General features: G+C 38.8%; 1 protein-coding gene across 2 annotated transcripts in view; it reads left to right on the top strand.

The window, feature by feature from the left end:
• Window positions 1–14957, top strand: part of TMEM131 (transmembrane protein 131) — a 171297-nt gene that overhangs the window by 64336 nt on the left and 92004 nt on the right. For both annotated transcript variants that reach the window (XM_070474615.1, XM_070474608.1), the window contains exons 3-4: window positions 5017–5057; window positions 13821–13889. In XM_070474615.1, the coding sequence (XP_070330716.1) occupies window positions 5017–5057; window positions 13821–13889 (110 nt within the window). The remainder of the gene's footprint in view (window positions 1–5016; window positions 5058–13820; window positions 13890–14957) is intronic.

Genomic DNA, 14957 nt, shown 5'->3' with positions numbered 1-14957 from the left:
TAATCCCCATGGTAACCACAAAGAAAATAATATAGGAAATACCCAAAAAGAATTTAAACATTTCACTTCCAAAAAGTCACCTAAGACAAAAGATGACAGGATTAAAGGAAATGAGGAATGAAAACAGTATAGGGCACTTAGAAAACAAATAGCAAAATGACAGAATTGAATAGACTATTGAAGCTAAGCTGGTATTAATTCAAACAAGTTTGTTGCAAATTTGACATACAAATTACAATCTCCACTTAGGGTAACTGCTAAGAAAATAACGTAAAATATGTGTAAAAGGAAATGAGTGGCCAGCTTCAGCACAAGCTGAAAAATTAAGCTTAAACAATTAAGCTAAAAGAAGTCAGTTTTAGGTATACAGAGTCTTACCAAGGATATGTTGGGAATTCCCTGGCAGCCCAGTGGTAAGACTCTGCACTTCCACTGCAAGGATCCCTGGTCAGGGAACCCTACATGCCACCTAGCACAGCCAGAAAAATGAAGTCTCTGAATGTTGCCAAATGCCCCTGGAAGACAAAAATTGCCCCCAGTTGAGAACCACTAGGTTACAGGGATAAACATATATTATTTTTGTGATAAGAGAGTTTAATAATATTTGAAAACGTAGCACATATATATGTTTGCAGAGTCTTTTCCATTTGATTGGGAGAATTTCCTCCTCTATATCCCTGTGGGATGGTCTCTGAGAGAAAGACAGTGCTCAGACTCCTCTGGAATGTGGGGCCTAACAGTGAGGTAGGCTGAGATCGGAGCCCTTAAATGCTGTGGAAGAGTTGGAGTCTGAATTGTGGGCAGGAAGGAGTCTGTGCTTATCTTTGTAGATAGACATAGTGAAAAGATTGTTTGCGGTATGTCAAGCGTCACCAACTTCATGTATTTGTGAGTCAGTGAAGTTTACTTTGCAATATTGTAAGTATGTCTTCTATTTGATCGAAGATACAGAAATACATGGCACAGGCATTTTCTTGGGCCCTGAGTACTCCTGGCAGACCCTTATCTCTGAGCATGAAGCTCAGAGGTTTCTGCCAATCACACGGTGAAACAGGAAATCTGAGTTTCTTGTAGGGATTGCTTCACAGTTTAGTGAGCTAGCCATGTTTTTCATTATGACTAGTAGCCATATGTTTTTCTTTAAGTGAATTGCCTCTTGCTCTTTGCTTATGTTTCAGTTACAGTATTCTTTTCCCCAGTTTCTTTTTTTCTTTCTTTTTGCTGTTATAAAAATTCTTGCACACTGTGGCAAGATCTTTTCATTGTTGCTAATATAATGCTTATTTGCTTGATTGTTCTCTTCTTTTTGGGGAGAGAGGGTGGAGATATTTACCCTGTTTATTTTTTCTCATTCTTCAGCTTTCATGATTTTCTGCATTTTGTATTAGGTATTTACAGTTCATAGTTGGACTTTGCTTTTTTGACCCGATCCTTTTGTTTTTCTTAATAGAGAAGTTTATTTCATTTAATTATGTGTTTAGTCCATCTAATTTTTATACTTGCTTTTTGTTTTATCTCTTGATTTAGAGGCTTAATTTTGATATGTATTTAAGATATTTTTAAACCTTTATTTCTTAAGTTACTTCAGACACACAATAGTGTCTATTATGATTTTCTCTTTTCTCTCAATATTTGGAGTTTTATTATTGGCATGTGCTGAGATCTTTATTCTTATTTATTATAGTTAAATGACTTTCCTGTTTTCTGTTTTTCTATTTTGTGGCTTATACTTCAAAAACAATATTTACTTTTAGCTTTGCAAACCTTATTTCCACAGTTCCTTTACTGTATCTGCTTATCTTTCACAAGATAGCTTCCTTATTTGCAATTCTTCATGAGTAATCTTCTTGGCCAGATTTTCTTCACGAAGATATTTTTTTCCCCTTCAGAAAGTATACATGGATGATATACTTCTTGAGTCTCCTTTCTGTCGACTCCAGATGGGGGCCACAGACCTGGAATTCTTAGGTTGTACTTTTTTATTGAAATAAAAGTGACATATAGTAAACTGTTAAGTGTACAGTTTGGAAAGGTTGACATATTTTACCCCTATGAAAGCATTACTACAATCACGATAATAAATACATGTATCGATGGCCCCCAAAGTTTACTTGTGACCCTTGGTAATCTCTTCAGCCTCACTCTCCATCTCTAGGCAACTACTCACTTGCTCTCTGATGCTATCAGCTTATATTTTAAATCATTTTGTATAAACAGAATCACATAGAATATACTTTTGGGGACTTTGACTCAGCATAATTATTTTAAGAGTCATCAGTGTTGCATGTATAATAGTTTATGCTTTTTTCCCCATTCAAATGTTATTTTCTATTCTTTGAAAATAAAAATATTTTTTCCAAAATCATAAAGAAATATTTAATAGAAAAAAAGAAAGGTTTCCAGTCTTTACATTGACTCTTTATTGCTGTGTAGTTTTCCATTGTTCATACCACAGTCCATGTGTCTGTTCATCTGTTGATGAAAATTTGGATTGTTCCAGTATTGGACCTACTATGAATAAAGTTGCTATAAACATTCTTGTGTTTGGATATATGCTTTTGTTTCCCTTGGGCAATTATCTAGGAGTGGAGTGGGTTGGTCACACTTATAGATGTTTTAACTTAAGAAATTGCCAAGCTTCTTCTAAAATGGTGATTCTGTTTTACATTCCCACCAGCAGTGTATGAAAGTCTATTATTGCACATTCTTGCCAACCCTTAGTATGGACAGTCTTTTCCGTGTTGGACATTATTGTAGGTCACCATGCCTTGATAACTGATGCTTAGCATTATCTCATGTGCTTCACTGACATTTGTAGAATTGCCCATTTAAAAATATTGAGTGGTTTTCTTATTATTCAGCTTCATAAGTTCATATGTTCAGGATACAAGTCCTTTATCAAATAGGTGATTTGCAAATATTTTCTCTTCAGTATATGGATTGCCTTTTCATTTTTGTAACAATGTCTTTTGGTGAGCATATTTTCAAAAATTCACTGAAGTCCAATGCGTGATTTTTTTTCTTTGATGACTAGTGTTGTTTTCTTGTACTATTCAGAAAATCTTTGCCTATTAGAATGTTGCAAAGATAATCTCCTATGCTTTTCTGTTGAAGCTTTATAATTTTATGCTTAGAAGTGTGATTTATTTAAAATTAATCTGAGTGCATGGTCTGATACAAGGATAGTGAAAAGTGAAAATCATGTCCCGACTCTTTGTGACCCCATGGATTGTAATCTGCCAGGCTCCTCTGTCCAGGGAATTCTCCAGGCAAGAAAACTGGATTAGGTTGCCATTTCCTTCTCTAGGGGATCTTCCCAACCCAGGGATCAAACCCAGGTCTCCTTCATTGCAGGCAAATTCTTTACCATCTGAGTGACAGGAAAGCCCAATACACGGCTAAAAAGCTCATTTTCTTTCTCACAGCTTTGTCCAGTTGTTCCAGCATCGTTTGTTGAAAAGATGTATGTTTCTCTGTCGAATTACATTGATGCCTTTGTTGAAAATCAAGTTGACCATAAATGTGTGAGTTCACTTTTGACCCTTCTCCAGTTCCATTGATCTGTTTGTCTTGTCTTTCTGCCGGTGCCACACTGGTTTAATTACTGTAGTTTTTTATTTTGGTAGTAAAATATACATAACATAAAATTACAGTTTTAACCATATTTAGATGTATATTTCAGTGGTGTTAAGTAGGTATATGTTTGTTTCTGCATCACCACCATCTAGCTCCAGAACTTTCTTATTCATTCTGCACTGAAACTGTGCCCGTTAAATGAGTCCCCGTTCCCTTTACTGCAGCCTCTGGCAACCAGCATTCCACTGTCTGTCTCTGACTTTGATTGCTCTGAGGATCTCATGTAAGTGGAATCGTGTAGTTTTTCTCCTTTTGTGACTGGCTTATTTCATGTAGCCTAAGTGTCAACTTAGTCTTCAAGGTTCATCCAGGTAGTAGCGTGTATCAGAATTTCCTTCCTTTTCAAGGCTGAACAGTATTCTTCTGTATGCGTAAGCCACATTTTGTTTTGTTTTGTTTTTTCATTTACCCATCAACAGACACATGGGTTGCTCCCATGTGTTGCGGTTGTGGACGCTGCTGCTGAATGTGGGTGTCTGAAGGCCTGCCCAGCACCTGCTCTCTGTTGCTTAGTTCTTCCGGGTGTGCACCTAGACTTGTGATTGCTGACTCTTCTAATCCATTTCCTACACCACAGCCAGAGTAATGTCTTTAGCACTCAGGCCGTCTGGACCATGTCTGTCTCTGTCTGTCTCAACTTCAGACCCCTTGTCTGCACTTCGAGGACAACACAACCCCGCCTTCTTACCAGGGCAGCAGCTCATTTCTGCTTCCCTCCTCTTCTCTGAGCTCCAGCCAGATCAGCCTGCCGTCTCTCTTGAGCACCCATGCCCTGCCCTGTACCACGACACCCTTGCAGCGGCTGTTTTCTCCACGGCCACACCATCTTGCTCTTCAGTATACGTGTTATCTCTTCAGACAGGCCTTCCCTGTGACATATTTAAGCCCGTTACTTATTTATTTTCTTTCATAGTGTCTTTCCAGTTTCATAGCGACTTTCTGAAGTCCTTGATTCAGTGTACAAATATGTATTTGTTTAGCTTTAAAATGACCGACTACCCCCATACCTCAAGCCCCATGGTGGCAGGAACCGTAGTGCACCAGTCCCTAAATACACCTGGGAAGCAGTGAGCAGTGAGAGACGCACGCAGCCTCACAGGGGGCTTGTCTCATAGGATGTATTGCTTTGGCAAACTTCTAAAAATCAGTTATCAGTACTTTGTATTATTTCCATGTCTGTTTAAAATTTAATCCAAATTGTGCTCTCATTTGAATAGTAATGGTGTGACAATTCATTTCACCTAATTTCGGGATCAGATGTAACCAGAAAGTGCATATAAAATCAAAGTTGAAGCTGCAATAAAACATGTGGGTGTTCTGTATGTCTGTAGTATAAAGATCTGGTTTCCGTGTTTTCACCATGGTTTTCTTCCTTCACAGACTGAGACAACTCTTGGACTCAGTTCACACCAACAGAAGAGGTAAGGTGGTAATATACATGCATTTCTTCTTCCTCCTTTTAAGATTTATTTTTACCTGTATGATAGCTGCTTTTATTTTTTTAATAAATAAAGTTTTATATATTTACTAAGATACCAACATACTTTTAGTTCTTTCTGGGGGATTCCTGCTGTGCTTTTTTCTCATACTTGTTTGGTGAAGAGGGAAAAGTAGATTGTAAATCACATCATATCATGTATTTCAAGTATTAAATATGGAAAACCAGGTTTAAGTCTGAACTTGCATGTCATCACATGCAGAGTGGTTTACTTGTAGCTGAAACACCCGTCACTTTGGAGGAGTTTCAGCTTTACAGCTCCCTAGTGATGTCTCCTGTGGTCCAGCCACTTTTTATGGACTGCACTTCTGTCTTCAGTTATCATCAAGGGTCTGCCTGCAGGCCCCTAGAGGAAGAGGCTATCGTGTAGTGAGAGAGAGTTCTCATCTCAGGAGACCCTAACTGGTTGTCTTGTTGAGCCCCCTTGTTTGATACATGAGGATTCTTAAGAGTCTTAGAACCAAGGGATGTGCTAACGAAGGTTAGACTGGCAGAGTTTCAGATCGAATTCCTTATCTTCTGATTACTAGCCCTGTATTGCTTTGTCTTTGATATTCTTATAATGGAATCGTTCAGCATTCACTGTTTTCTCTTTTAGCTGGAAGAGAAATATAGAGAGTTAGTTAAGAATTAGAGGGGGAAATGCTTTGAAAGAGGAGCAGAGGAGCCAGTGAAGGGAGTTTGTCACAAGGGAGTTTATACCGTAGGGAAGCGAGGCGAGCATCTACACAGTCGGCTTTTAGTCTGTTCTGTGCTGGGGCCAAGGATACACTTCCTTCCTCAACACATCTTGAAGGACAGTGGAGACACTGCTTCTGATGAGCTTATAAAGCATAGGTATGGATGAAATGACAAAATGCATCTGCTTTGTGAAAGAAGGCAGCTTACTTGAAGAGTATATTATAATCAGATGATAGAAGCCTTGGGGCTTAGTTGTACAGGATCAGCGGGCCTAAGACACATTTGTGTGCCTCATGTGGCATCTTACCCTCATCATCAAATCAGTCCACAAGGCCCAGGTCACAGCTGAGGTGAAGCTGGCTTCTGACTGCAGCTTCCGGTCTCCACTCCTGGGGTGCTGCCTCCCCCAGAACCCCCCAGTTTCCACTGGGCAGAGAGATTGCTCAGGTGAACACTGTCTTTTGACCTCCTGTAGTCATTTCTGCGGCTTCCCTGATGGCTCAGTAGTAAAGAATCCACCTGCCAATGCAAGAGACATTGGTCTGATCCCTGGGTGGTAAGATCCCCTGGAGGAGGAAATGGTAACCCACCCCTTCATTCTTGTCTGGGAAGTCCCATGGACACAGGAGCCCGGGGTTGCAAAGAGTCGGACACAACTTAGCGATTAAACAGCAGCAGTCATTTCTGCAGTGATCTCTCACGTTTTGTGCTCCCCAGCTGTGTAGCCCATGTGCTGCTCTGTGACTTTTCTAGTAAGCCGAGAGCTTCAGCCCCATCCTTCCTTGTATCGCCTGTATGTGCTCTCCTGAGTGAAAACCCTCAGTTTGGAAGTGAAGCTTAACCCCTGCTCCAGGGAAGTTTATCACATGAAAAGCTTAGTCCCCCTTGCCGCTTTCATCTGCTTCAGCTCCACGGACTTGCAGGATCTTCTGCAAAGACTTGAGCTCTGCTTTCTTGATCTCAGGATGATGGGAAGTAGAACTATGAAAGATAGAATTTTCCAAGATACTTTTATTTATATTCTTCTCCTTCCTAACTCACCCTTTTGTTTTAATACAGTTATCAGTTACTTGATAATGTTTTGTTTAAAAACATGCTGACTACATAATATAACGCTGGATAATGTGCCTATACTGTTCTGTCAGTGTTTGTTTCAGCTGAACACCAGAATGTTGTGAATGAGTATCAGTAATGGTTTATATTATTGACATGAGGCCACCTTTTATAATGCCTTCTCCTAGGATTGTGAAGCCATGTGTTGGGATATTAGAAATCAAAGAGACTTGAGTTCTGTGTTCACCAACTGTGTATCCTTGAGAGAAACTACTCAAGTTCTGAACACAACTTTCATTTGCAAATTGCGGAAGATCATTTCTTGGCCTGATATATCTTATATGTGATGTAAGGTTATGCTTTATGTAAGGTTGTTGTAAGGATCCAATGAGAAGACTTATTCAGCATCAGCAGTTGCAAACATTAAAACGTTATATGAATGTAGGTTGTGGGTGTTTGCTAATGTATTTGTTCAGTCATTCAGCAGATATTTACTGGGATCTTCACATACACCAGGCATTATAGTAAGAATTAATATGGGTGAATTTAACTCAGATGACCATTATATCTACTACTGTGGGCAAGAATCCCTTAGAAGAAATGAAGTAGTCAACAAATAGTCAACAAAAGAGTCCGAAATGCAGTACTTGAATGCAGTCTAAAAAACGACAAAATGATCTCTGTTCTTTTCCAAGGCAAACCATTTAGTATCACAGTAATCCAAGTCTATGCCCCAATCAGTAACACTGAAGAAGCTGAAGTTGACTGGTTCTATGAAGACCTACAAGACCTTCTAGAACTAACACCCAGAAAAGATGTCCTTTTCATTAGGGGGGATTGGAATGCGAAAGTAGAAAGTCAAGAAACACCTGGGGTAACAGGCAAGTTTGGCCTTGGAGTACAGAATGAAGCAGGGCAAAGGCTAATAAGAGTTTTGCCAAGAGAACACACTGGTCGTAGCAAACACTCTCTTCAAACAACACAATAGAAAACTCTACACATGGACATCACCAGCTGGTCGATACCAAAATCAGATTGATTGTATTCTTTGCAGCCAAAGATGGAGAAACTCTATACAGTCAGCAAAAACAAGACTGGGAACTGACTGTGGCTCAGATCATGAACTCCTTATTGCCAAATTCAGACTTAAACTGAAGAAAGTAGGGAAAACCACTAGACCATTCAGGTATGACCTACATCAAATCCCTTAAGATTATACAGTGAAAGTGAGAAATAGATTCAAGGGATTAGATCTGATAGAGTGCCAGAAGAACTATGGACGGAGGTTTGTGATATTGTACAAGAGGCAGGGATAAAGACCACCCCCAAGAAAAAGAAATGCAAAAAGTCAAATTGGTTGTCTGAGGAGGCCTTACAAATAGCTGAGAAAAGAAGAGAAGCGAAAAGCAAAGGAGAAAAGGAAAGATACACTCATCTGAATGCAGAGTTCCAGAGAATAGCAAGGAAAGATAAGAAAGCCTTCCTCAGTGATGAATGCAAAGAGATAGAGGAAAACAATAGGATGGGAAAGACTAGAGATCTCTTCCAGAAAATTAGAGATACCAAGGGAACATTTCATGCAAAGATGGGCACAATAAAGGACAGAAATGGTATGGACCTAACAGAAGCAGAAGATATCAAGAAGAGGTGGCCAGAATTTGAATCAGTTCTAATGAGATGGATGAAACTGGAGCCCATTATACAGAGCGAAGTAAGCCAGAAAGATAAAGACCATTACAGTATACTAACACATATATATGGACTTTAGAAAGATGGTAACGATAACCCTATATGCAAAACAGAAAAAGAGACTCAGATGTATAGAACAGACTTGTGGACTCTGGGAGAAGGCGAGGGTGGGATGTTTCAAGAGAACAGCATTGAAACATGTATATTATCTAGGGTGAAACAGATAACCAGCCCAGGTTGGGTACATGAGACAAGTGCTCGGGCCTGGTGCACTGGGAAGACCCAGAGGGATCCGGTGGAGAGGGAGGTGGGAGGGGGGACCGGGATGGGGAATACATGTAAATCCATGGCTAATTCATTTCAATGTATAACAAAAACTACTGTAATGATGTAAAGTAATTAGCCTCCAACTAATAAAAATAAATGGGAAAAAAAATTTAAAAAAATAAACATTTAAAAAAAAAAAGGAAAAAAAGAAAAAAAAAAAGAAGAGGTGGCCAGAATACACAGAAGAACTATACAAAAAAGATCTTCATGACCCAGATAATCATGATGGTGTGATCACTCCCCTAGAGCCAGACTTCCTGGAATGCAAAGTCAAGTGGGCTTTAGGAAGCATTACTACAAAAAAAGCTAGTGGAGGTGATGGAATTCCACTTGAGCTATTTCAAATCCTAAAAGATGATGCTGTGAAAGTGCTGCACTCAATATGCCAGCAAGTTTGGAAAACTCAGCAGTGGCCACAGGACTGGAAAAGGTCCGTTTTCATTCCAATCCCAAAGAAAGGCAATGCCAAAGAATACTCAAACTACCACACAATTGCAGTCATCTCACGTGCTAGTAAAGTAATGCTCAAAATTCTCCAAACCAGGCTTCAACAGTATGTGAACTGTGAACTTCAGATGTTCAAGCTGGTTTTAGAAAAGGCAGAGGAACCAGAAATCAAATTGCCAACATCTGATGGATCATCGATAAAGCAAGAGAGTTCCAGAAAAACATCTATTTCTGCTTTATTGACTATGTGCCTTAGACTGTGTGGAGCACAATAAACTGTGGAAAATTCTTAAACAGGTGAGAATACCAGACCACCTGACCTACCTCCTGAGAAATCTGTATGCAGGTCAGGAAGCAACAGTTAGAACTGGACATGGAACAACAGACTGGTTCCAAATCAGGAAAGGAGTATGTCAAGGCTGTATATTGTCACCCTGCTTATTTAACTTCTATGCAGAGTACATCATGAGAGACGCTGGGCTGGAGGAAGCACAAGCTAGAATCAAGATTGCTGGGAGAGAAATCAATAACCTCAGATATGCAGATGACACCACCCTTATGGCAGAAAGTGAAGAAGAATTAAAGAGCCTCTTGATGAAAGTGAAAGAGGAGAGTGAAGAATTTGGCTTAAAGCTCAACATTCAGAAAACTAAGATCATGGCATCCAGTTCCATCACTTCGTGGCCAATAGATGGGGAGACAGTAGCTGACTTTATTTTTGGGGGCTCCAAAATCACTGCAGATGGTGACTGGAATTAAAAGACGCTTGAAATTAAAAGACGCTTGCTCCTTGGAAGGAAAGTTATGACCAACCTAGACAGCATATTAAAAAGCAGAGACATTACTTTGCCAACAAAGGTCCATCTGGTCAAGGCTATGGTTTTTTTCCAGTAGTCATGTATGGATGTGAGAGTTGGACTATAAAGAAAGCTGAGCACCGAAGAACTAATGCTTTTAAACTGTGGTATTGGAGAAGACTCTTGAGAGTTCCTTGGACTGCAAGGAGGTCCAACCAGTTCATCCTAAAGGATATCATTCCTGAGTGTTCATTGGAAGGACTGATGTTGAAGCTGAAACTCCAGTACTTTGGCCACCTGATGCGAAGAGTTGACTCATTTGAAAAGACCCTGATGCTGGGAAAGATTGAAGGCAGGAGCAGAAAGGGACTACAGAGGATGAGGTGGTTGGATGGCATCACCGACTCAATGGACATGAGTTTGGGTAAACTCTGGGAGTTGATGATGGACAGAGAGGCCTGGCGTGCTGCGGTCCATGGGGTCACAAAGTGTCGGACATGACTGAGCGGCTGAACTGAACTGTATGCTTAACTTTGACCTTGACAGTTCACCAAGAAACAGATTTCTTGTATCTCTCCAGTTGTTCTCTAACTTGAAGTCAGAAAATAGTCCTTATTCATCTCCTTATCTCGAAATAAGCAGTTAATATTTTCATGAAAATAGAAATATTGTATTGAGGCTTCCAAAACAAATGTAATCACTGTAGAAAGCATAAGATCATATATTACTTTTTTAACGTCTCAGATTCTGTTTCTTTGGAAGTAACAGCGGGCACCATTTTTCTTACTGCTTCTCCAGTTGATTTTTCAACCTTATGGATGCGTAGACATTTGCTTTTTAAAGCACTCAACAGTGTCATGGCCATTCTAAATAAACAGTAGCAACCATTTCAATCAGCTCTGGGTACACGACAGCTATGTTGTTGGATTTTTGGTTTTGTTAATAAGTTTATATGCCTATGACAATTTGTGTTGTACCCACTCAACTGTTAAATTGTTCCTTAGATGCAGATCTGCTGTTGTCTTGAAAATACACATTTATTTATGAGGTAATCGTCTTTTATCCCTCTATGTCATATTCTGGGAGCATCCTGTAAATGTCACAGTAACAATTGCTGGACACCACCTCTTTGTAACATTTTATGGTAGGTGTTAGCCCATGTGAGGCATAACAAAGGAAAACAAGGTCTGAGGATTTAAAAGGAAGAAATGGAATTGTTGTCACTTGCAGGTGATTTGTCTATAGAGATAATCCAAGATAGCGGTCATTTTAGCAACACCACATACAATGGCAGGGGAAAGTCTAAGAATCTGTAGATTGTTAGAATTGACTCACCAAAATGACTAGATTTATAAGATCAGTTCCCTCAGTCAGTAACTTTTTAGTATAAAGCAGTAACCATGTATATCTATTATTATCTGCATACTGGACATATCCATCTAGATAAGGCAGATGTAGATGTCTGAAACAGTACTCCTGAATCCCTGCCCACTGCCCTTCCCTGCTTCCAGCCCACTCTCATGTCATGGCTGAGGATCCAGTTTCCCAGGCCAGAATCTTAAGTCGTCCTGATGCACGTCTCCTTTGCCTTACTGTCCACAGTCAGTCCCTCAGCATGATGTCTGTCGCTTCCACCACCTTCTCTTTCTGTCGCCCTGGGCCACAGTGACCGTCCGAAGCTTCCTCTCTGAACAACTACAGGGCTTGCCTCTTGGGCTCCTGCAGTCTCTTCTTCACACAGCAGCTGGAATTGACCTTTTAAATGTGTTAGTTTAAAGGTCATGTTACTTCCTTGCTTCAAACACTGTAGAGGCTTATTGTTACACTGAGAATAGAATCCAAACTCCTACAGTGAGACCTGGCCTCTGTACCTCTCTGATCTCAATTCTGGTCTCTTCTCCCTGCTTCCAGCACTCTAGCCACTTCAACCTCCCTGTTCCTCCGCATGCCAAGGACATCCCTGCTTTCTTCCTCTGATCTTCACCTCTCCAGTCTCAATCCCAGTGTCCCTCCTCAGAGAGACTGTCTCTGTTTCCTGCTGTGTTTGATTTGTCTTTATATGTTGGACATCATCACATGATAGGTTCTACTTTTGTTTTTCCTACTGGGATGTTAGTGCCATGAGAACAGGCTCTGTGCCATGTTCCCATAGCCCCAGCCACTAGACAGCCCCTGACATTCAGTCTGTTTGTGTCAAGTGAATGGGGTGTGCACTTTTCTGCCCCCCTTCCCTGACCACTTTAGACATTTCCACTTGCAGTTCTCAGTTCTGTGAAAGAAAAAAAAAATGTCTTAATCTTGTTTGTATCTCTAGCTTCTAACACAGTGTTAATATATATGAATTAATGACTTACACATCATTACTTTTTACATTGCACCTTTTTCTTGATTGGATGGAGATTTACATAAGTTTGAGGTTCATACTGTTAAAACTGGTGAACTGATAAGTATCATTATTTTAAAGGAGCCAGAAGAGTATCCTTGTTATAGTATGTTTTTTAAGAAGGACAGAAATCAACAGGGAATACATTCTGTACTTCTGGCTATAACGTGGCAGCTATCTTGTGAGGAATTGTGCTTTCATTGTCCCAGTGTCTTTAATTTTGTGCTCTAGTAAAGAACAATCTTAAATTTGGTCTTTTCCTTCTTGTGTTTTTCATATTTAATGTTCAACATATGTAGAAGATTATCAAGCAGCACAGAGTAATGGTCTTAATTGGTGAGACTGAAAACACCTTTAAACCTTATTTCTTTAAGCTCAATTATTCCACTACTTAGAATATTTAATCTTTATTGAATTGAATTAAAGCTAGATTTTCTACATTTTCTGTATGTCCTTGTTAATTTCTAATGTATTTCCTAAATGAAATTACTGTATCATTTGAAGCTTGTGCTCTTCTGAATTATGGAGGTAATGAAATAAAGTAGTTTTACAAAAATAAGTTTTGCTCTTCCATCATTTCTTAAAATACAACAGAAAGGTAATCTACTATTTAGAAACTTTAGTGGCCAACTTTCTCACTTTGTTAGTTTGTAAACAGATGACTGTAGGTATGTAGATCACCCCCACCAAAGTCATTTATACTTTGCATCAATGTTTGGTTGTGGTGATGTCTAGTAGGTTTGCTAGTCAGGGATCTGTTTTAGTGAGAAGTTCTAATATCAAGTGAAATAGTTAGAAATGATACTCAAATATTTAGGCCAAGATGTCATAGATCAGTATGTCCTGAACTCTCAGATTAAAGATATTTCAGTTCCTGGAAACTTCTATCCCCAAACTGATTTTCGTTTAGTTCTTTGCCACTTTAGTTAAAATGGGATCGCAGGGCTTTTTCTGTGTATATTGCCTCCAGGTACAGTTAGTTGTGTTAACTATTGTCCATTGTACATCTGTCAGAAAATCCAGATGAACATATTAAGGTATATAGTTATCATTTACATCAGCCAAATAACTTTCAGCAGTCTACTGGAGTATTTTCTGTTTTCATGTATCTTTGAATAGGAAAAATACTTGTTTTTTTCTTTTTTAAAACCATGCATTTATTGATTTATTCTAATATAAAAATACATTTCTAATACATTAGACTCTGTTTTTCTAGATACTCTCTCATGAAAAAAACTCAAGTGTCTGGTTTGGGAAGATACATAGTTTGAAAAATTGCTTCTTAACACTGTTTTCTTTTTACTTACAGTATATCTCTGTACCGGGGTAATTGCAGACCTATACGGTTTGAGCCACCAATGCTGGATTTCCATGAACAGTAAGTTCAAAGTTTTTTTTTTTTACCACAGTTTTCCATTAAACCATTATATGTATTTTATGCATACACGTGTCTTGCCTTTGCCTGTGATATCTTGTATGAGAAAGTTACATGTTCAAGTCATCAGGAAAGTAAATAACCTTGAATACAGTTTGAACATGGGAAGTATCTATTATGAGTCTAGCGTATACTCTTTAACTTTTGAAGTTCGAAAAATATTTACACTTTAGAGTCTCTGGTTCAGAAGATCCTGTCTTTAGAAGCAACATTAAACTTAGGGTTACCTTTCTGATTAGCACTTAATTTCCATCTTTTTTATTTAACGTTTTTTCCTTGTGGATATAGAAGAATATATTAATTTGTTTGATACATATACTTTTAAGGTACACACTTTTATACATCATCAAATAAATAATAATATCACCCAGGAAGCCAAACAAATGCAGATCCTATAGGAAGCTGTGGATCAACCACAGAATTACTTCCTCAAACCATGGCTCTGCTTACCTTCTACCTCTGGGTCTCATGTTTTGCACATCTTGGGTACCCTGAGGGGAAGACAAGTCTTCAACCCATATTTGGTTCCAACTCAATTTAGCAGTTAGGAAAAGAGAACATCTTAAACGATGTAACTACTAGAGTAATGCTACTGTGATAAGTTAACAGAACACAATTTTTTTAACTTAAATTTTTTTGTTTGCCTTTCTTTTTTTATAATTTTTATTAGAGTAAGATTGATTTACAATATTGTGTTAGTTTCAAGCGTACAGCAAAGTGAATCAGTTACACATGTACACATATCCATTCTTTTTTAGATTCTCTGCTCTTTTAGGCTATTACAGAGTATCATGTAGAGTTCCCTGTGCTATACAGTAGGTCCTTATTAATTCATTGTCATCTGTTTTATATACATTAGTGTGTATTTGTCAGTCCCAATCTCCCAATTTATCCTAACCCCTCTTTTCCCCCTGGTGACTGTAAGTTTTTCTTCTACATCTGTTACTCTGTTTCTGTTTTGTGAATAAGTTCATTTGTGCCATTTTTTCATATTCCACATATAAGCAATAC

Source organism: Odocoileus virginianus, chromosome 2 (genome assembly GCF_023699985.2).
Source record: "Odocoileus virginianus isolate 20LAN1187 ecotype Illinois chromosome 2, Ovbor_1.2, whole genome shotgun sequence".
Classification (NCBI taxonomy): domain Eukaryota; kingdom Metazoa; phylum Chordata; class Mammalia; order Artiodactyla; family Cervidae; genus Odocoileus; species Odocoileus virginianus.
Note: the sequence above shows the minus strand (reverse complement) of the source record. Positions and strands in the feature narration are given on the sequence as shown.